Raw genomic sequence first — 22,177 nt, 5'->3', positions numbered from 1 at the left:
CAGAGCAGCCAAAGACTTTGGGAAGAGAGAGGTGGAAAATGTTAGGGTTTTCTTGTAACCCCAGTATTCCTTCTGCCTGGCTGTTCTGCTGCCTGCTCTTCACTAGCCCCATGCCATTCACAACAATATTAAATTCTCTCCATTCACATCCATGGGGTCATGTCCTCTCCAGGAAATCCCCCTAACACCTGGTTACTTTGGTAGGCTTATTTACAAATTCACAGTGCACTACAGTAGACTTCAACATCAACGTGATTAACCAACCCAATGCTGATGAGTCTCCCTATGTCTTACTTCCTCGTCTCCAGTAGCCATCGCCCACATTCGTATCAGTTGACCATATTTGCAGCCACACCTCGAAACTCATCACTTGAAATCTCTCCACCTCTAATCTCAGATGCTTCCTCTCCCGTGCGTGACCACAGCCTCCTTTCCAGCCACCTCTCCTGTGTGTACAGAGCCTCTAAGAGTACACGTCATGACTCGTCAGCAGCTCCAGCTTCACCTTGTCCCTGCCCCCACCTAGACTGGTGCAAACGTGCACTCACTAGCACTTTAGTGTCTCTGGTCCCGAGCCTTGACAATGTCAAAATTTAGATACACCAATAATCCCCTAGCAGAAAAAATACGTATGTATCACATAATAATGCCAGTGGCTTTTCCCAAAGGAAATACTCTTGCATTACACAAAAATTAATTTAAAAAAAGGTCACAGATTGAGATGTAAAACATAAAACCAGAAACCTTTTAGAACAAAACACAGAAGAAAATCTTCAGTGCCCAGGGCTAGGCAATGAGTTCTTAGACTTGACATCAAAAGTACAAACCATGAAGCAACTAAGCTTGTGCACCATAAAAGGGAAAATTAATAAATTGGATCTCATCAAAATGTAACACTTATACATGTGAAGAAGATGAGAAGATAGGCTACTGACAAGAACACAGCTGCAAACTACATATCAAAGGACTCATATCTAAAATAAAGAACTCCCCAAACTCAGCAATCAGAATATAAATAATCCAATTAAAAGGGGGACAAAAGACATGAACAGACATTTCTCCATATATTCTGTATATCTCTGTATATTCTCTGAAGAGAATATACAGATGGCAAATAAGTACATGAAAAGATGTTTCACATCATTAGTCACTGGGGAAATGCAACTTCAAATCACATGGGGTATCACCACACACCTATCAGAATAGTTAAAACAAACAATAGAGACAACACCAAATGCTGGTGAGGATGCAGAGAACCTAGACCGCAGGGGAGTGTAAAATGGCACAGCTGCTCTGAAGAACAGTTGAGTAGTTTTTTAAAAAGAGAAAGAAAGCTGAAGATACAACTACCGTTTGACCCAGCAATGAATGCATTTATCCCACGGAAATGAAAACTACATCTACCCAGAAAACTGTATATAGGGCTCCTCTGGTAGCTTAGTGGTAAATAATCCACCTGGTAACACAGGAGATACAGGTTCGATCCCTGATTTGGGAAGATCCCACATGTCCTGGAACAACTAAGCCCGTGCATCACAACTGTAGAGCCCATGCTCTAGAGCCTGGGAACCACAACTCCCGAGCCACGTGCTACAGCTGCTGAAGCCCGCGCGCCCTGGAGCCCCTGCTGCACAAGAGAAGCCTCCACAATGAGAAGCCCGTGTGCCGCAACTAGAGAGTAGCCCTCACTTACCGCAGCTAGAGAAAAGCCCGCGCCGTCAACAGAGACCTAGCACAGCCAAGTATACATGTATAAACTTTTTAGAAAATGTGTGTATAAATGGTCATAGCAGCTCTATTTGTAATAGCCGAAAGCTAGATTTAACTCGATACCCTTGAACAGGTGAATGGTTAAACACACTGGTGCATACAAGCTAGAGAACTGCTCAGCAATCAAAGGAACAAACTACTGATACACAACCAACCTGGATGAATCTCCGGGGAATTACGATGAATGGGGAAAAGCCAACCCTAAAAGGTTACATACAGTATGACTGCACTAGATAACATGCTTGAAACAACAACATTTTAGAAATAAAGAATAACTCATGGTTGCCAGGAGTCAGGGATAAGGTCGGGGGAAGCAGAACAGGGATGGGTATGGTGACAAAGGGCAACCCTGGGGATCCTTGCGGTGCTGGAACTGTTCTGCATCGTCGTGGTGTGGATACACATACCACACAGGTGGTAACACTGTACACAACTTAACATAACACACATACACAAATGAGTACCAGTAGAGTTGGGAAAATCTGAGTAAGATCAGTAGTTTATATTGACATTAATATCCCGGTTTTGATATTACCGTTTTGCAAAATGTAACCACTGGGGGGAAAGTGTACAAAGTGTACAAAGAATCTTTGTACTATTTCTTACAATTGCATGTGAATCTACAATTATCTCAATAAAAATTTCAATTAAAAGAAGAAAGGAATGTTCTCCGACTTCTCTCAGGCCCTTCCTCCACTGCTCACAATTCTTTTACTCACCCCTGTCCCCCCATATCCAGTTCCCCTACAGTATCTCTACTAAGCTTGCTCTACTTTTCAGAAGCTCATAACCCACCTCAGCCCACATGGCCTTACTTCTCATCTGAAGACAGGAATCACTATGCCTTCCCTGCACCTTCTACCTGAACCTTCTCCTGCCATTATGCATGAGAGTAAAAGAAGCCCTTCTCCTTTTAAGGTCTCTTCCTGGTTCTATTCCATCAAATAATTCCTCAATTACATACTTTTCCCGCCCTACTAACCAAGGGCTTCCTTTGTGGCTCAGCTGGTAAAGAATCCACCTGCAATGAGGGAGACCTGGGTTCAATCCCTGGGTTGGGAAGATCCCCTGGAAAAGGGAAAGGCTACCCACTCCAGTATTCTGGCCTGGAGAATTCCATGGACTGGAGAATGTCCATGGGGTCACAAAGAGCTGGACACGACGGAGTGACTTTCACTTTCACTACTAACCAAATGGCCAAGTCTCTCTCTCCTGTTCTAAAATAAGCCCTCCTTTAATTTTCTATGCCTTCCTTTAACTTTAAGATACCATCTCAAGGCTCTTCCTGTACATGCAAACCTGGGCCATGGTAATCTTTCTTCTCTATACAGAGGGAGCATTAACTGAATTATACAGTTCATTTCCTATCCGCAAACTTTCCAAGGACTCTTTCAAAGTCAGTCTCGTTCTCTGCTCATTAGTTTCTTTTACCAGCTCTAGAAATGTGGCCCTCTCCTCTTGGCCCCAGGTAATAGTTTAGCCCAGTGACTCTCAAACCTGCCTGATCACCCAAATTACCCAGAGAGCTTTTAAAAACATAAGATTCTCAGACCACACTCAGAGATTCTGATTCAATGAGTTTGAGTCAGTTATGTCTCTCTTTTTTAAGCTTTTCGAGTGCTTCTGCTGATGATGATCAGGCTTAGGAACCACTGATGGGTCTCCCTTTTTCTTAAAAAGGCAACCTCTTTACTCTCCCACAAATACAGACACCCCATTTAAAATCCTTGCTGGTCTAACCACAATACACGGGGGCCTAAGCATATCGCCCATTCTCATCTCTTCTCTGCTGATGAGGCCCCAAACTACCCCTGCAACTCCAGGCTGCCTGAGCTCCAAGCAGGAATTTCCAAACCCCACAGATCATCCTCATGTGGACGGCCCCCCAAGTACACGTCCAGAACATGACAAAATCCAACTCCCCATTTCTCCACTCTACAAGCTGCATCTCTTGTTTTCATTCCCCATCCATTTAATAGTCCCACCATTCTCCCCATCGCCCAAGCAGAAAGAACCCTGGAATCATCTTCAACCCCTCCTTCTCTTTCACAAATCGCATCCTGTCAGCCAGTCCTATAGGTTCTACCCATGAAGCTTCTCCACCAGGACTGCAGTTTAAGCTCATCCTCTGCAACAGTAATCTAACTTGTCTTCACGCCTTCAAAGCTGGCTTTGTCAAACACAGGATGAGTCACAACCATCTCTCCTGAAAACACGCAGTGGCTTCCTCTGTCCCCCGGATGAGCACCAGACACGACGGCGTGGCACTCCAGGCCTCCACGACACACTGCCAGCCCACATTTCCAGGCTCAACTACCATCCCCCTCCAGGGCACATCCTCATTTCCAAGAGCACCAGAGTGGGTCCCTTCAGGACTCTGTGCCTTTATCATGCTGCTCCCTTATGCCTGAATTCCCTGAATGCCCTTCCCCTCTCTCTCTCTCCCCACAGTAGTAAATATAAACCTAGGCTTCAGAAATCCCCTAATGTTCTATTGCAACAACTCTGTAACTGTGCACAAGCCTGAATATTTTTTGAAGATGAGATCCACAACTTTCTGTAGATTCTCAGAAAAGGGTGGAGGGCGGGGGGCGGTGGCGGGGGGGGGGGCGGTCTGCCATCCAAAAGAAGTTTAAAAACAAAAAACATTTAAAAAATTTAAAAAAGCAAAAAACACTAAGTGGCCTTTTCCCACTGAAAGTTGGCTCACCTAAATCTGCCTCTCAGACTCTGATTCTTCCACTCTCTTGTATTTTTAAATATAGATATGTGCCTTCCCCATATAAATAATCACACTTTCTGCTGCCCTACCACTGAACTGTCGATATCTCTAGTACACAGTGTACTTCCTTCCATATCAGTACTGTGGTTCGCTGTCTTAACTGGCTTCTTGTTTTAAGCTGACATTCAAATGTCAACTCCACCACTTATCCACTGTGGCCTTGAGCACGTAACTTGATTTTGGTGGGCCTCAGCTTTCCTGGATGTAAAAAGGGTTCTCTGGTGGTTCAGGCAGTAAAGAATCTGCCCGCAATGAACAAGATCTGGGTTCAATCCCTGGGTTGGGAAGTTCCCCTGGAGGAGGGCGTGGCAACCCATTACAGTATTCTTGCCTGGAGAATGCCCATGAACAGAGGAACCTGGCAGCTACAGTCCATGGGGTCTCAAAGTCAGACACGACTGAGCAGCTAAGCACACAAGCACAGCGTAACCTACATCATCAGTTTGTTCTGAGGAATAAACAAGACAACACATTCTAAAGCAACGAGAAAGTGCCTGGTACACGGTAAGTGGTCACACAGGTCAGTTCTCTTAATTATCCTACATCTGTAGGCCCCATTCACAGTCAAAGCACAGTACGGGTCCACAGCACTCATTAACTGATTTACAAATCCATGTCTTCTGAATGCCAGGGCTCACCCGCTGCCACAGAAAGTTGTTGAAAAGCTTAACTTTCCAACTTGGTAATAATTTAAGATTCTCTGTCTCTTACTTTTTTTTCCTCCCTCATGACCAATTCTCAAGCCATCCTAAGTAGCTATTTTTTATCTGAATTGCACAAGAGCTCACACCTTGTGCACAAACCTTTGTAGGCTGGACCCCCGCTATGTTAAACTTTCCCAACACAAACACTGATGACGTTGGCTCTGCTATTCTCAGAGGAACGAAACTATTTCAAAATCCCCCATTACTCATCTGTTCTGAGGATCCCAGAATTAACCCTTGCTTTACCATGGTGCCAATGTGAGTAGAAATCCTTCCTACCACTTGAACTAACATCCGGCAGCACACAGAGCAAAAACCAAAGTTTCTTCCTTCTCAGGCTAGGAAGACCATGAGATATACAAACATCTTTCTCTCTCTTTTTTTCTGTTTTCTCCCTTCCTTTCCAGCCAGCTCCTCTTGCAGCTCAGAGGCTTACTTACTCATCTTTCTTTGTCTTAAGCAATAACCCCCACATGCATACACTCAACAAACATCACTGACATCTTCTCTGTCCAGCAAGACAGCCCCTGCCTTGTGGGGCTTCTAGCCTGTTCTAAGGGCACAATGCTTTGTGCTTTACATTTTTTGCCAATTTACTGGAAATAATATCCCACATCACAAGTCAGACACAAAGATGAAATCACAGATGCCACATGATGTTCAGATGAAGAACTGGGACGAACAAGTTCAGCTCAGGCCACAAGGCTCACTCTCCCAAAGCCTGGCGATCCTCTAGGGCCTGGAGTCTGCAGCCACTTCTGCATCAGGGCTTCTGGGGCCTCCACAGATGTGGACCACCTTCCGGTCCTCACAGAAACTATGGGAAAGTTCACTGTCTAACACAGCGATGCCCCTACATTCCCTTGACCAGTTCTGATCGGGAGGAGCCGGGGGTCCTCAGATGTCAGCCTCTTTGCCTGCACTGATTAACTGGTAATATTTGTGCCTGCCTGTGTGCACGCCTTCTCAGATCCCCTTGTCAGCTCTGCCCCACCTCATTGAACCTGCCCCTCTTCCCTTCTATCTTGTACTTCTATGAAGTAAGCAAAGAGGCAAGTCCAACTCTTATGCTCTCCTGGCTGGGAAGGCTCAGGTCAGCAACAGGGGAAGACCTATTAGAGAGGCCTAATCCAGAGATGCCTTCCTCTTCATCTTCTCTATGCCTCACAACTGAGCTCTTTAGGGCTGATCAGTAGGCCTGGCATCCCAGCAAGAAAGGGGCACCCCTGGAGCTATCTGGAGCAAGAACCCTAAAGATAACTGCTCACAAAAGGAGAAAGTCATTGTTCAGCAACTGCTCTGCCCAAGCTGCCTATGGGATCCCAGGGCACCAGAATCTTCCAGACATCTTTCTGGCTGCCACCAAGGCCAGCCTTGTGATCTAGGATCCTCCCTACTACGATATTTGAGAAGCTTTCTTCCTGCCAGCATTGGGCCAGGTGCCCTGGACACTGGTGGCCAAGAACAGGCTTCAAAAGGCTAAGTGGAAGGTGACCATCTTCAAAGGCCCTCAGACTTCCCAGAAAGCTCTGGCACGCAGTCCTGACCTCAGGTCAGTGTTTCCTGCAAATAAACTTAGGATGGCTCCATAAGGGCAGGGATCATGTCTGTCTGGCTTACTGCTCTATCCCTGAAAATGCCTAGTATGGGGGCTGGAATACAGGCAGCACTTAATACTGACTTGTTGGATTTATTTACAATGACCTCCAGCAAGGAAGGAAAGAGCCCATGTTTGGGAGTCAGATAGAGTCAGTTTTGAAAGAATCCAGCTATACCATTTATATTGGTCATGCACAAGCCACTTATCCCTTTTAGCTCCCTCATCTGCAAAGTGAGACTCACAAAATTGACCTCAAAATGTTGTGAGCATGAGATGGAAGTTGCAACTTACCCAGAGCCTAATGTCTAGAAGGGGTAGAGCCAGGCTTCATAACAATTCCAAAGGCCAAGATTTAAGGTGCTACACTTGCATGTCTCTGAGGCAAGCAGCCAGTGAATGTTTAGCTCTGGTCCCTAACTTGATTATGGGAGATACTTGACCACTCTGCCTGACTACAGTTTTCAGGTACAACAGAAAGCACATCTAGACAAATCCTCTGCTTCACTGTTTTGTTTCTGTCTTGTGTTAAAAACTGTGGGCTGCTCCTATGAAATTCAGTTTCAGACAGCTTTGCTGATCAAGAAAGTCTCTATCATCTTGTCCCCCTGCTATCTCCTCCACAACTATCTACGAGGATACACAGAGGAACATCTATGTAAAAATAAGAAAAAGAAAACACGGAGAAGAGAGGGAATGAGCTTGCAAGCTCTTGGGAACAGTCAAAGAAGTCTCACCCTCCTTCTAATAATCCCTAAGAACAACTGCCGACCCACAGGGTGCTGCAGGCAGAAATAATCTGTCCACATGGAGACGAACCACACAAAGGCTTGGCCTCTCCGCAGACCCAGGTAGCATAGGGAAAATTAAGCCATCTTTTCTAATGGCCCAAACCTCATCATAAAGAGAGCTTTCCAATTTTTCCCCTCTCTAAGACTGCATTTGCCCTATTGCCAACCACAGAGGAGATTTCATTACCAAATAAATCAGTGCTGCACTTGACCTTGCCTCTCCAAAGGCTCAGAATTAGTGACATCACAATACTCAACAGATGCTCAGAAAATATCGGAATAACCCCCTCAAGTCAAAAACACTTGGTATTTCACTAAAAGGCATTAAATTATTTTGATCTCACTCCATGGAATCCTAAATGCTTTCAATGTTTTCATTTTCAAAATGCTTAAGAGAAAAAGCATGCTCTTAGGACCTTCAGAAACCCAGGCTCCCAGTCTGGTTTGTGTCCTAATTCACATATGGTAAGATGAGGAACAGGCCTGAAGCCAAGGAACAGCAGCTCGGCCCCCACATCGCTCACATGACTCTATCCCCAAGTGGCTGGAGCGTCACTGTGGAGGCTCTCAAACCAATTTTCTCTCATCCTCAGTTACAGGTGGGTTACAGGCAGCTGCTCCCAGGCACCCAAGGCAGTTTCTCTTAAGGGGTCCAGTTGCTACCTCCCATAAACATGATAACCACGTTTCCCTTCCAAAGCATCAGGATAAGCCAAGCTCCTCCACACTGGTCAGCTGCCTGGACGAGGAGGCCACTGCAGGGCTACCACAGCAAATGTGTCTCTTGCACCCCTAATCAGGACACACAATCTTGCAGTTATAATCGTTAATGCTGCTCGCTCAAAATGATTGCCCAGTTTTAAATAATGGTTGATCACCAACACTGTCAGAAAATGTAACGTGGCTTTCAGGGAAAGAAGAACACACACATCAAGAACACGCACTCTCAGGAAGCACTCGGAATCTGATTACTCTCAGTATTAACAACATGCTCCACGACCAGCGCCATGTTTGTCAACGGATTGATCACTCTTACTGAGGGACAAGTCACAAATCCAGAATCATAAAACATCCAAGCCCCAAGGATCACAGATATCATCTACTTTACCCTCTTTCTGTACAAGGGAGAAAACTCACAGACCAAGGGCAGGATCATTCAAGTTCACTATGGGTAGATGACTCAAATCCAGAGCTTCTCACAGTTCTCTTGCCTAGCCTACTGTTTTTGACCCCAAACTAACATCAAGTGTCCTTTCACAAATTATTTTCATAGAAAAATGATTTTTATGATGGAGTTACAGGCAAATTGGTTCAATCTACCATGGCTGCTGCCTAAAAAGTAAAAGCAATGGAGGAAAAAAAACTGGAGTTGAAAAAAATAACATTTGCTTTGAACTGTGTTCCTATTCCTAGTCCAGAAACCTGGTTCCTAAAGGGATAGTGCCATTCCCAGTATTCCCAGTGAGAAATGAAAGGCAGGAGTACTTCTTCCCAACTGGCATGTCCAACACTAGGCCAGTTTTTTTAGATTAAAATAATTTCTGGGTAAACAAATGGGTGTTGTACAAGGTACAGTGGCCCGAAGTCACCTTCACTACTCCTAATAAAATCTGCTTCAAAGAAGGCTCACAGATTAAAGTGCTCTTCTCTGCCTTTAAAATGGGGAAGTTGCATTTTTAGGTATGAAAACGAGACCTTGAAAGCAAACAGCCAGACTGAGAAAGGGTAGCCCAGGAAAGATACAAGCACACAGAAAACCAGAGGCCCTGAAACTTTCTACCCACAGCAGCTGAGATGTTTCACCCTGAGTCCATTTCACCAAACATGAAGAAGCTTCTTTGGCTACAAAGGATCACATGAGAACATAAAACAAATTCGGAAGGTTTGGGTTCTCTCTCTCTCCTGTGTGTGTGTGTGTGTGTGTGACACAGACTGGCCAAGGAAGAGACACTCTAATGCTGCAGAAAGCAAAATTTTCCTTGTTTCCATTACATCATCCACATTGGAGAGGGGGAGGGCAGGGTGGGGGCACAGCTGGTGGCAGCTGCACCACCATCTGCTTTCTCCTTAGCAGTGTGTGCTAGCCTGGTCTGTAGCCTCCTACGGCTCCTGATAGAGGAGCTGCAGTATTAAAGGTACAACACCCTATTATGGAAAAGCTTTCAAATTGTTTAGAAATAAATCACTCCTGTGATAAGTTAACAACCTCCAGTAGGCTGCTGAGCCAGTTCTCTTTGAGTTTAGGTTATTCGTTTGCATCTCTTTAGACTCAGCCACAGTGCAAACTCTGTCAACTCAACGTGCCCAATTAGACAAGCAGAATGTATACGTAACCACCTGCCATCTGCTTCCCAAAAGGTAAACAGCCTAAAAGTACAAGCTGAAGGTGCAGGGAAGGTCCAAACCCAGCCTGTACACCCCACACTAGTGGATAGGTGCCTGCTGCCACCTTCAGCATCCCCAGCCATCTGGTCAACCGATTTCATCCTCTTGGGCACGCTTGGGAGTTTCTAATGCACTGTGAGGGGTCCCCATGTAGAAAGGGAGACTGGAGAGAGTAGCCTGGGGGTCAGTGCCTTTTCTGGCCATTCAACTGAAGATTGGTAACAAGGCAGTAAACTGGTAGTTCAAAGGTCTGATCAAGTCTCTGAGCAGTTTTATCTGGCCTATGTAGTTAAAAAGAAAAAAAAAATGCTGGGTTTTAAAAATGTAAACATCTAGCCTGCTAGATCTGGCAGCATGTGGCTCCACTGCTATGCAGCTCCAGTCAGTTATCTGGAGCTAAGTGGCAGCACTTCCTTTAGATGGGGCATGCATTCGGAAGAATTAGTCTCCGTGTCTGGTGTCTGCATGTGCCACTGCAACTACCTAAGTTCCTAAGGAGTCCTTGAGAGCTTTTGATATAAAAAAGGAAGCCCCAGGGAATGATTTCCCAATGGTCCTTTACTGACTCTCCTCTTCAGTTGAGATTCAGTCCCTTGAATGGCCAACTAGAATTCTACAAAGATCATTCAACCCCATACAAGGAATGTGTCTCACCTAGTAGAAGGCTAGTTATGATAATCTCTTAATCACAAAAGTGGGCTGCAGCATTTCCCAGGAGCATTTGAATCACTTACCATACATCTTGCCTTCGTCTGATAAGATGATTTTCCTCCTCCCGCATGGTGGATAGATAGCCAAGGCTTCCTGAAAGCTCTGCTCAATGTCGGGGCTCCAGACCCCTTCTGCATCATTGTCAATAGGCTTATCTGCAGAGTCACTCATCCTTTCCATGTTTTCGGCAGGGCTCTCACTGCCGCTCCAGCTGCTGGGCTCAATTTTGGCGGTTGGATTTTCCAAGCCGAAGCCTGGAGCCTTTTCAAGAAAATAAACCTAAGAGAGAAACCAAAAGATAGTATGATAAGGACACGGTAGCCATCAATACACTGCTCCTGCTGGTTCTACTGCACTCTCTCCATTCGCCAGCTTTGCTTGGCGAATAACTACTAACAGAGAAGATGGAATTCTGAGATTTAAGTGGCTTTTGTTCTTTATGTATCATGTTAGGCACTCATACAGAAATGCAACAGCAGGCAGAAGCTGGATAATCTTCACAGATGACAGGAAATTTTCATCTGAGAATAGTACTCTCTGAATTGCAAGTTCACAATGAATCATGCAAAACCATTTGCTAAGTACCTACTATCTACTAGAAGCACTTTGCTCGATAATAATCAAATCTTCAGAACAAGTTGTTTAAAAGAAAATAGTGTAAAACAAAAGATGTCTGCCTCACTGTGGCAATTGGTATGATAACTCTGAAATGTCACACCATCCCAGAATTTGTCACTGGGATCACCAAGATGCAAGATGGCAGCAGAATGGTGGGCAGAAGGAGGGAGATTAACACGAATACTCATTCTACAGATAGCAATGCCAGCAGACCTGGACCTGCTATCCTACAGCATTTATCCACAGGGTTTTCTTTTACCCTGTACAGTCAGGTCACTTTACCACCTTCGACTTCTGAAACCTTCTGAAGCAGGAACCAAGGTGTCCCCGGTTCTTGCCCTCCCTTAAACGACTACCACAAGAGGCCAGTACATTTGCAAAAACATTTTATACCCACATGGACTACTTCATCTGGGAGCCTCCTTGGAATTCCTGATCACATGAAAACTGTGGGGGAGACTTCCATTTATGTGTCTGCACCACTGATGATTACAGAACCGAAAGAAATCTTTCACAAAGATTTATTCCCCTTAAATTATGCATGTAACCTATGGCCATAAAGGGATAAGCTTTCCAAACAAATGTCAAACTGGCACCAATACCAATGTGAAAATGATCTAATTCAGTACCCCCTGCTGTCTGCACACTAAAATATCAATATTCCTTTGTTGAAAAGGCATCAGATCATGCATTCAAAACAAATAAGAGGGATAAGAATTGCTCTGGGGGATTGATGGGAAGAAGGGAGGTGCAGGGCTTGAGGAGGGTGAGAGAGCTCAGCGGATGCAACCACCACTCCATCCGCTTCTGCCACCTCAAGTTCATGCAACGTTACAACAGAGGCAGCCAGAAGGGAAGCAGATGCGAGCGGCCCCACTAGGTACCAGGCTCTGCTCTGTATCCCAGGTCAGTCACCTCTGAGAGCAAGCACCCTGCCTCCTCTCCTTCGCTCTCCCAGCTGAATCCCTTTCCCCTGCCATCCCCCACTGTGGATATCAACAGATCCCAGGTGCAGACACTCCGAGGCACAGGAACATTAAACCATAAATGGTGTGACCAGTGTGTGCGTTTGGCTCCGTACCCTGACGGCTTTTTAGATTTGGCAGCACCTGGATGAAAGAAACCCTCAGGTTGTCTGCCTTTAAACGCTGCCACTGATCCGTCTTTCAAAGAACTTGTCAGCAAAATATTTACTACTTCTTACCAACACATGTACATTGACACAGGACTTTAAAAACTGCCAAATGTTAAAGGTATAAATTATGCCACAAGAAAGGGTTTGTGACTGACCCCTAGACGAACTCTACAAGGCCTGCTGTGTGGGCCTTTTGAATTCTCAAATTATTACACTTTTTTCCTGGTTTGGGTCTAAGAATCTTACAAAATTCCAATGGAGAACTCTAGGATAGTCTGTTCTAGCTCCAAAGAAGTATTATTAGAGAAATTATAAGAATATGTGTGAACTCTTTGAGCAGTGGCTAGTTGCCAGCATTTTCCTTCTCCACCTTAGCCCCTAATTCAACAAAACAAACAAAACCAGACATTTACAAAAGCACAGGCCAGTTCTTCAGCTCCAGGCAGCTTGAAGAAGTATGAATTCTCTCCAGGGAGCCATATTTTAAGATTAAACTGTGGACATGTCCGGCACTCTACTATAGTAGAAGGGTGGAATCCAGGGGACCAGGGGAACGTTATTTGACTTTAAAAAGATCATTACTATATAACTGAAATCCTCAGAGGCTCCAGACCAAAACACAGTACTCCTAATCCAACAGTTGAAGTCCCCTCTGACACATCTCATCAACTGGTTGTTGGATTTACGCTTGAACACAGTTGACGACAAGGAACCTACTGCCTTCCCAATACCAGCTCCTTTGAACTAACATATTGAAATTCTTTCATCTACTAGGACAAAATCCATCTCCTGGTTAAGTTTTACCCATTAATCCTTGAGGTCTATCCATGCAGTGGGAAGCAAATCTACCCTGAGACATCCACTTGGGTATGACAAGAGCAGCCCTCAGTCTGCTGACTGGGTTCCAGACTAGATACAATTTACATTACCCCTCTTGCCCAGCCCAGTGTGTACACAATCTTCAGTAAATGACACTCGGAGAAAGACTATGATCCATAAAACTAAGCCCCAATCCTCCATGTGCTGTTTCTAAATTCTGACTCTTGATCAATTGGTTTAGGAGCTAACACCAGGAATTTATATTTATTCTACTAAATTCCATTATTTTTAGCCTTAGTCAGTGACTCAAAACTGGAAAGATCTTTCTGAATCATAATCGCCAAGCTTAATGTCCTCAAACACCAAACAACTTCTGAAGGTGTTACATACAGGCAGGGTGTTGGACCTGTTTTGTGGAAGTCCTAAAGAAGGTTATAGCTCACTTGACATAAGGAAAAATGTCCTGTTAGTTCAACAAGTGGTAGACAGCCTTATAAGAAAGATAGCAGAGTTGCAGATACCCCTAAAGCTAAGGGTCGCAGCTCCTTTGTTGTGTGGGGAGTGCAATATTAACTAGCATCAATTAATCCATCCACTCAGGAAGCACAGGGGCTATTCTAAATGCTCCCGTGTTTTTATTCACTTACTTCAGGGAAGAATTCTACGTCCAGGCTCTCTCATTTGGTCAACTAGAGCTCAGCAGGATGGAATTACCAACTCTGGACAAGGGCCAAGACACAGCCCCAGAAGCTACCAGATACATAATCCACAGACTTTTACAGACCCCTGGTTTTACAACCCAACTGTAAGATGAGGCCCTGTATGGGCAGAGAGTTTCCGATCACCAGACTGGCCAAGAAACGCTCCCCGTACTAGCTACCAAATTCCATCCCTCAGTTCCCTTCTAGCCCAGGCTCAAAATCCACCTCATCCTAGAAACCATCCTTGTATCCAGTGGCTCTGAGAGAATCAGCCTCACATTAAGAGTACCCCAAAAATGTGTGGAATTAGTTAACTACCACCCAATCTACCTGGCTTCTGAACGTACAGTAACAAGTACCTGCTTATTATCAACAATAAGATCTAATCAGGTGAATGACAAATAGAATACCTGTGTCTGCAGAGCTGATGTCCTCTGCTCCTCATACATCCATTTAGCAAGGGAGTCAACTCTCATTCACTTCAGTAAATGAAGAAGAACACAGTATTGCGGGGTGGGATGGGTGGGTACGTTATTAAGATTCAAAGAGATCTGGGTACCAAACCTAGCTCACCTATTGGCCATGTAGCCCAGACTAAACAGGTTAATCTCTAGAAGCTCAGGTTTTAATTTATAAAATGAAAATAACAAATGCAATCCCAATGCAGAAAATCATTGAGATCATGAGACCCTACTCCATGGAGCCACCATATTTGGTGAGATAACGAGTGAAGGTGCTCTACCGTCTGAACAACCATGAACAGAAGATGTTTTCAAGTCTATCATCTCTAGACAGTGGTATGGACCTTGTGATCCTCGAACACCAACTGATAATGGGATGGTAAATAAATGAAAGGTCTCGTTGGGAAATAAATTTGAAAGATCCTCTTCTTAAGGTCTTCAGTTGCCTGAACAGAAAATTTAAATAGGTAACAAACACCTGTACTTCTAACACACACACTTCAATAGTTTTCATATTTATTTCTGGGAGGTTTGGTTTAGGGGGATAATCTTAAACCTTAATGAATGTCTAAAAAGAGACAGAGAAGGGAACTCTTCTTTACTGAAAATATAGTGTGTATCACATAGCCTCCATATGCCTCAGTCTCCATCATTAATGCTTTTCTAAAAGCTCCATTTTTTCCTGAAATTCTTCCCAGCCACACTAGAATAAGCTCCAAAGAGAAATGTTACCAGACGCTGCTCACCACCCCAATAGCAACACTCTCTAAATGAATCACTCTTTCATGATTACCCACTGACTCTTCAAGACAGGTAACATGAGCACACTGGAATGACATTATATATATTCAACCCACGTATATTTAACCAATGGGCTTTCCTCAATGACTTCCCTAGTAGAGAATTCACCTGCAATGCTGGAGATATTGGATGGAGACTTGGGTTCAATCTCTGGATCAGAAAGATCTTCTTGGGGGAGGAAATGGCAACCCACTCCAGTATTCTTGCCTGAAGAATCCCATGGCCAGAGGAGTCTGGCAGGCTACAGTCCACAGGGTTGCAAAGAGTGGAACACAACTGAAGCGACTTAGCATGCAGCACATTCAACCAATACATATTTTAATATAAAAATCTAGGGGAAGAAGGAGGTTAGTTAATCAAATGCAGGTGCTTCTGACACCAACTGTATTCAAGGGACGAATGCACAAGGGGCATGACACAGGAACTGCTGCTCCTTTCATGTTAATTCCTGCGAGTCTCTCATAATGTAAGCATCTCACTTATGGGTGATTTAAGAGCTCTTAAATAAAAGGATAAGTTATAACTAACCTTCATGATTAAGAAATGGCACTGAACATAAGGATTAAAAAAAAAAAATAGTCCATATAGCTTATTTTAGTCAATGTATTCATACTCTATGAGGCACCAAGAAAAGAAGTGGACTGGAAGTTGGGACTCTGCCTCCATCTGAGTAACCCAGGACCACACAGTACCTGCCATGTGCCTCAGTTTCCAGCACTAACACTGAAGGATACCAACTTCATCATTCATCATCTGTGTTTCCATAGACTACTTATAACAGAATTTAGTTTAAGTTGGCTTGTTATCACTTCTCCCATCTGCACCCCAGTGTCTGTGAGGGCAGGGATTACTACAATCACCACAGTATCCCCTGTGCTAGCACAGTACCTGGCATAATAAATATGCAGAGAAATAAAGGATGAACCAACAAACAAATGATGGGAACAGTCTTTGGGTAACAATGTCAATGAATTTATCACCCAAGCTTTCCATGAGAAGGGGCACAGTTTCATCTCCTTTCCCATTCCTCACCCTGACTCTGGCTAAGGTTCTAATGACTGGTTAAGAATCCAAAGGAAATCAGCAAATCAGGAAGATGTAAGAGGACAGAGTAATGCCAAGCACTGCCTGGATAACCAAGAATTGGCTGGCTGATTCAATTTCTTATTTACTAATCATGATTGCAAACAACCAAGAGCCTTCTGTGTCAAAGGGATAGATATGGTCTGGGTCTTCTGGGAGGTAAGCTTCTTCTACAACAAATAAACCTTATTTGGAGTGGCATAGTAGTTTCTGAGATGCAATATTTGACCTTATCTCCTTCCCCTTTCATTTGATCACTGGAAGAGATGAGAACCAGAACCTGACAGCTAAGTCGTGAGGATCTGAAAACAGGAAGCCAAGTGGTGGACAAAAAGAAATCCAAAGAGGTAAAAAATGGGAGCAAAGCAAGTTTAACTGCATAGGTGAATGAAAAAGGCAATATATAGGGAGTGGTACTGAGAAGAAAGGGGAAAAAAAAGACACTAAATGCTCAGGAGAATGTGGAAGGAGGCACAATTGGGAGCCATTTTAGGATTTAAAAAAAAGAAAATCAAGTAGTTGGAAGGACATCTGTAGTAGACAATGCAACCAAGTATTTGATGGCAGATCACTGTGATCTTAGTGACTGGCCAACTTTTCCTTAAAAGAGAAAAGCTGCCCTTCAATAACAAAGCTAGGAAAAAAGTGCTTCTAAATAAGTTGACCAGAGTCATGTATACTCAGCAGTGATTGCTCCAGACAGAATGCGCGTTCCATAGGAACATAAGACGCAAACTCCACCCTCACTAGACAGGGAGCTGGAGGCTGGATTCCAATGGGAGAGAACGTAGGCAGTGCTGAATTCTCAGCTCTGTCCACAACTGACACCATCAAGCACAGTCTAATTAATTCCTAATGAATAGTTATGATACTGACTCACTTCCCTGGGTACTTGGGAGGAATGTCAGGCACTAATGATGGTTAATCGCGTTTGCATATGTAAATGGAACACGCTTTTCTTTTCTTACCATTTCAGACACTAGCCAAACTTGCCCACATGTGGCCTGCAAAATACAAGTGAAGAGCAGCAGCCTGGATTTTGAAGGCAGCCTCCAGAGAGATGGAACATCTGCCGTGTAGTCAATAGCAGCCAGTGAGCCTTAGTGTCATATACTCCAATTGCCAATAGTTCCTCTAATTTCAGCAGGAAGAAGCACGTAATTACTCCCTCTTATTTTCGAAAATCACTTCTATATTAACAGGATCCATCAACAAGCCAATACCTCTTCACCGAGACCCCGGTACTGAGCACCCCATCAAAGGACCTAGCATTACCCTCCTGAGATTCCTTGATTAATTCTCTGCTCCATCAGCCCCAAGAACCTACCCAGGTGACAACTCGAGAAAGTCTCTGATTGATTTCACGCTATGTAGTTCTGTATTACCAGCCTTTAAAGGAATCGCCCTGCCCATCCGCTTCAGGAATCTGTTAGCCATTGAGGATAGAAATTCCTATTCTGTTCCTTTCCCCTTCACCACCACTGCTCTCCTTCATCAGTAGGCTTCTTCAAAAAGACAGGCAAGTGCACTCAGTCTATGGCATCTGAGCATTCCAAGTGAAGACTTGCTATCAAGACAGTACACTTGTAAGGGGAGCATGAGCTGGATGACAAGACCTGTAGCCTGAGTCATGGATCCCTGGAAGGTGGGCTCTTTAACCTTGGCAAACACATAGCAAAGTCAAAAACAGAAGCTCCTTGAATGGTCTAAGAAGAGAAAAAGGAAAACTGCCACAACCGTTGGCAGTAAGTAGCATTTCAAAAGGAAGATGCCTAAGCCCTTTCCTAAGAGTGATAATAGTCAAAGAAAACCCCCAAACTAACTCCTTCATTCCAGCAGGCCTGCAGAGTGAACATACATTTAAAATAGACTCATCAATTCTGATGCTTACTAAAAACAAAGAAAACTACTACTAGGAAAATAATACTCCTAAGTCACTAAGTTACAGATAATGTTAATTTCTTAGTTGGTAAGCTGCGCCTTCAGACTATCACAATGCCTTAGCATCTTAAATGACAATGAGTACAAATTATAAGTCACAAGTATACAGTTCATATTTTAAGAACTACCAACTCATCACATAAATAAATACACGACATTTGGTCAGACCCTAAGAAGTATTTCAAAAGGTCCATCTCAGCCCCATGCCGGAGGGAATGCCTACAAATGGGTCTCATGCCATCAAGGTGCTGGTCCTTGGGTGGCAAGTCTATAGGTCATGCCTGGGGAGTCATATTTCTTACAAAAGCTGGTGGAGACTCACTTAGTGTTACCAGCTCACTGCCAGCCAACGTAGTGGTATGTTGGCTCTGAACTGACCCGAGGCCCAGCAGCTGACCTGACCAGATGCAGCTCCTTTGGCTGCTGAGAAATCCTAGTTCAGCTGCATCAGAAGCGGCCCTCCCCACCCCACAAAGAGAAACCATCCTGGGCTGCCTTCTCCAGTTTCTATGACTTGGGAGTGCTTCTCCCATTGTGGCCATGCCACCATCTACCCTGGATTATTCTACAGCATGCTAGGGAAAAGTAGGAACAGATAAATCCACAGGTCACTTATGGTTGGGTCATAAGTCAATCAACAATGAAAACTGGAACAAGATGGCATTTCAAAGTACTGAACTGTGAGGTCCAAGCTCTGCTCTGGGTCTCTGACTAGGTACACCGGCATTCAAATGCTCTCTAAAGATCCAAGGGATGCATGTGAATATCAACAGCACCACATCAGAGAATCCAAAAGCTAGACTCCAATATGCCCAGAAGGAAAAAACTGCTCTTTCCTGCCAGCTTAGAGTAGGATTAGTCGCTCAGTCGTGTCCAACTCTTTGCAACCCCATGGACTGTAGGCCTCCAGGTTCCTCTGTCCACAGCGTTTCCCAGGCAAGAATACTGGAGTGGGTAGCCATTCACTTCTTCAGGGGAATCTTCCCAACCCAGGGATCAAACCCAGATCTCCTGCATTGCAGGCAGATTCTTTACCTTCTGAGCCATCACGGAAGCCCCAACTTAGGGTAACCAAGACCCTAATGCATGATGACAAATTTTGTTCGTTTCCATCCTCTCAACCATCACAAATCAGAATTTTACTTTTTTGTATGAGTGATAGTCTGGCCCATCTTGCTTTAAATACTCACTTCTAATACATCTGATCAGACTGATCTCATATCATTCATGAGTACTTCTGAGTCCCAACGCTTGATCATAAAATACCTTGGGAGCAGAAATAGAGCTTATGTGACCTTTAGGACCAAGGGTAGTGGTATGTGGAAGCAGGACCCTGGATACATGAGGGACAAGACAGAACAACAGGTAGAACTAACCATTTCTGTTACTATTCCATTTCATCCGTAGTGATTCCACAGTTAGTGGAGTTAGAAAAGTGTATCCCAAAAGCTCCAGATAAACTTTAACTGAATTATGCTTTTATGTGACGCCATCAGCATACTCAGAAATATTGCATGAATTAGTCACTGGATGTTCTCCAAGGAGTATGTCCTTCATCACATCACACAGAATGCTCTTTACAAAGGTCCCAAAGGAAAGTTCAGTAACCAACAAAACACCATGTGCTTTTCACCTCCTGTTCACCCAACTAGGCGTCCTCGCTGGCTGCCAAAGAAAGAGCACTGAGCCCCACTGGCAGGTTTCTCCGAGAAAGCCCAGAGGTCATGTGGTCAGCAGTTCTGGTTTCATTCCCAAGCCCACATTAGGTCCCTACCTCAGTTCTCTTCTTTTTCTTCCTTCTTTTCCGTACTTTTTATGTATGCTATTTTACTTGCAAGCTGCCTTAGATCAATCCTGAAACAAGACAGGATAGCATATCGAAGGGGAAATTATTTCCGTTTTTTTGTATTATCTGTTTCAATTCAATGTGATTAAAGATTTACTGAAACCCCCTACCCCACACCTCCCCAACTAATGTGCCAGGCACTAGAGAGATAAAATAAGCATGCTCCCCTCCTGCCCTCATGGCACACCCCTCCAGCAGGGAGACAGAGAAATACATTAATTATCCTTCAAGACTTCAATCCCCTTGCAGGGAAGCCTGACCGTCCTCCACTCTCCCACTCCCTCCGTGTTCCTACAGGAAGCACCTCTGCTCCTCAGGACAAATGGAACCCCTCACTCACTGCATAGGAATGATCCTGTCCTTGTGGCAAATCCATCTTGTTTGTAAGATCTTTAAGGCTTAGGTCTATGCCTGCAGTCTTTTTCCTTGGCGTTTCCTTGGCATATCCTTGGCATTTAATGAAGCTATGGCACACAGTCAATGTTCCCCCAAAATAATGACCTGATGGATGCCTAAAATAATGAGCCCATGGGTGAATAAACGAATGAACAAGTGCCTGAATATAACATGGCAAAAAAGGAATAAATCAAGTGCTGCTGGAGCACAGAAATAGGAGCTGATTCTGTCTCTCTGGTCAACAAGGGCCTCATGGGAGGTGGTGCTTAGGCTGGTTTTGAAGCCTAAGTAGGATTTACCCAGCCAATTATGAAAAAGCTCACAGAAGCCTACACTGAGAAGGGTATCTGTGGAAAGGATATGGTGAAGAAAGGACAAAGCATGATAACAGAAAGGTATACTGAGCCAGATCACAAGGGACCAGACACTTAGCAACAAAAAGTTTGGGCTGTTTCACCCAATCAAAAAACAAAAAAACAAAAAAATTAGCAGAAAACCTTTCTCCATTTCTCCAAAGAGGACATACAGACGGCCAACAGGCACATGAAAGATGCTCAACATCACTAATTATTACAGAAATGCAAAGCAAAACTACAGTGAGATAACACCTGATACCACTCAAAACGGCTATCATCAAAAAATCCACAAACAAATGGAGAGGGTATGGAGAAAAGACCACAGTCCCACACTGCTGGTAGGAATGTAAACTGGTATAACCACTACGGTGAACAGTTTGAAGGCTTTAAGAACAGAGCTACCATGTGACCCTGCAATTTTACTCCTGGGCATGTGCTGTGCTGAGCTTAGTCATGTCCGACTCATTGCAACCCCATGGACTGTAGCCCACCAGGCTCCTCTGTCCATTGAGATTCTCCAGGCAAAAATACTGGAGTGGGTTGCCACGCCCTCCTCCAGGGGAGCTTCCCAACCCAGGGATCAAACCCAGGTATCTCACATTGCAGGTGACTCCTGCGCATGTAACTGGAGAAAAACATGGTCTGAAAGGGTATAAGCACCCCAATGTTCAGTACAGCACTGTTTACAACAGACAAGACATGGAAGCAACCTAAATGTCCATTGACAGAGGAATGGATAAAGAAGATATAGTACACATATGCAATGGAATATTACTCAGTCATGAAAAGAACGAAATAATGTCACTTTACAGCAACATGGATGAACTTAGAGACTGTCAGACTGAGTGGAGTCAGACAGAGAAAGGGAAATATCATTTATTACTAATATAAGGAAACTAAAGATATTTAAAAGAAATGATGCAAATTATAGGAGGAATCTACAAAGAAATGATACAAAAGAACTTATTTACAAAACAGAAACAGACTCACAGACTTAAGAGAACTTATGGTTACCAGGGGAGATGAATGGGGGAAGAGATAGATAGGGACTTTAGGACTGACATGCACAGTCAGCTATATCTAAAATGGATAACCAACAAAGTTCTACTGTAGAGCACAGGGAACTCTGCTCAATGTTGTGTGCCAGCCTGGATGGGAGGGGAGTTTAGGGGAGAATGGAAACATGCATATGTATGGCTAAGTCACTTTCCTGTACACCTGAAATTACCACATTTTTAATCTGCTATGCTAATGCTAATGCTAAGTCACTTCAGTCGTGT

At 44.1% G+C, this 22,177-nt stretch overlaps 1 protein-coding gene across 12 annotated transcripts in view; it reads right to left on the bottom strand.

The window, feature by feature from the left end:
• TEAD1 (TEA domain transcription factor 1) overlaps window positions 1-22,177 on the bottom strand; it is a 274,391-nt gene that overhangs the window by 175,598 nt on the left and 76,616 nt on the right. For 11 of the 12 annotated variants that reach the window (XM_027563306.1, XM_027563307.1, XM_027563309.1 and 8 more), the window contains one exon: window positions 10,764-11,019. In XM_027563306.1, coding sequence (XP_027419107.1) covers window positions 10,764-11,019 — 256 coding nt within the window. Of the gene's footprint in view, window positions 1-10,763; window positions 11,020-20,073; window positions 20,154-22,177 lie in introns of all 12 variants that reach the window. The other variant, XM_027563316.1, reaches the window with a different exon arrangement.

The sequence above is a fragment of the Bos indicus x Bos taurus genome, chromosome 15 (genome assembly GCF_003369695.1).
Source record: "Bos indicus x Bos taurus breed Angus x Brahman F1 hybrid chromosome 15, Bos_hybrid_MaternalHap_v2.0, whole genome shotgun sequence".
In the NCBI taxonomy this organism is placed as follows: domain Eukaryota; kingdom Metazoa; phylum Chordata; class Mammalia; order Artiodactyla; family Bovidae; genus Bos; species Bos indicus x Bos taurus.
The sequence above is the reverse complement of the archived record's forward strand: the minus strand, read 5'-3'. Positions and strand labels throughout refer to the sequence as shown.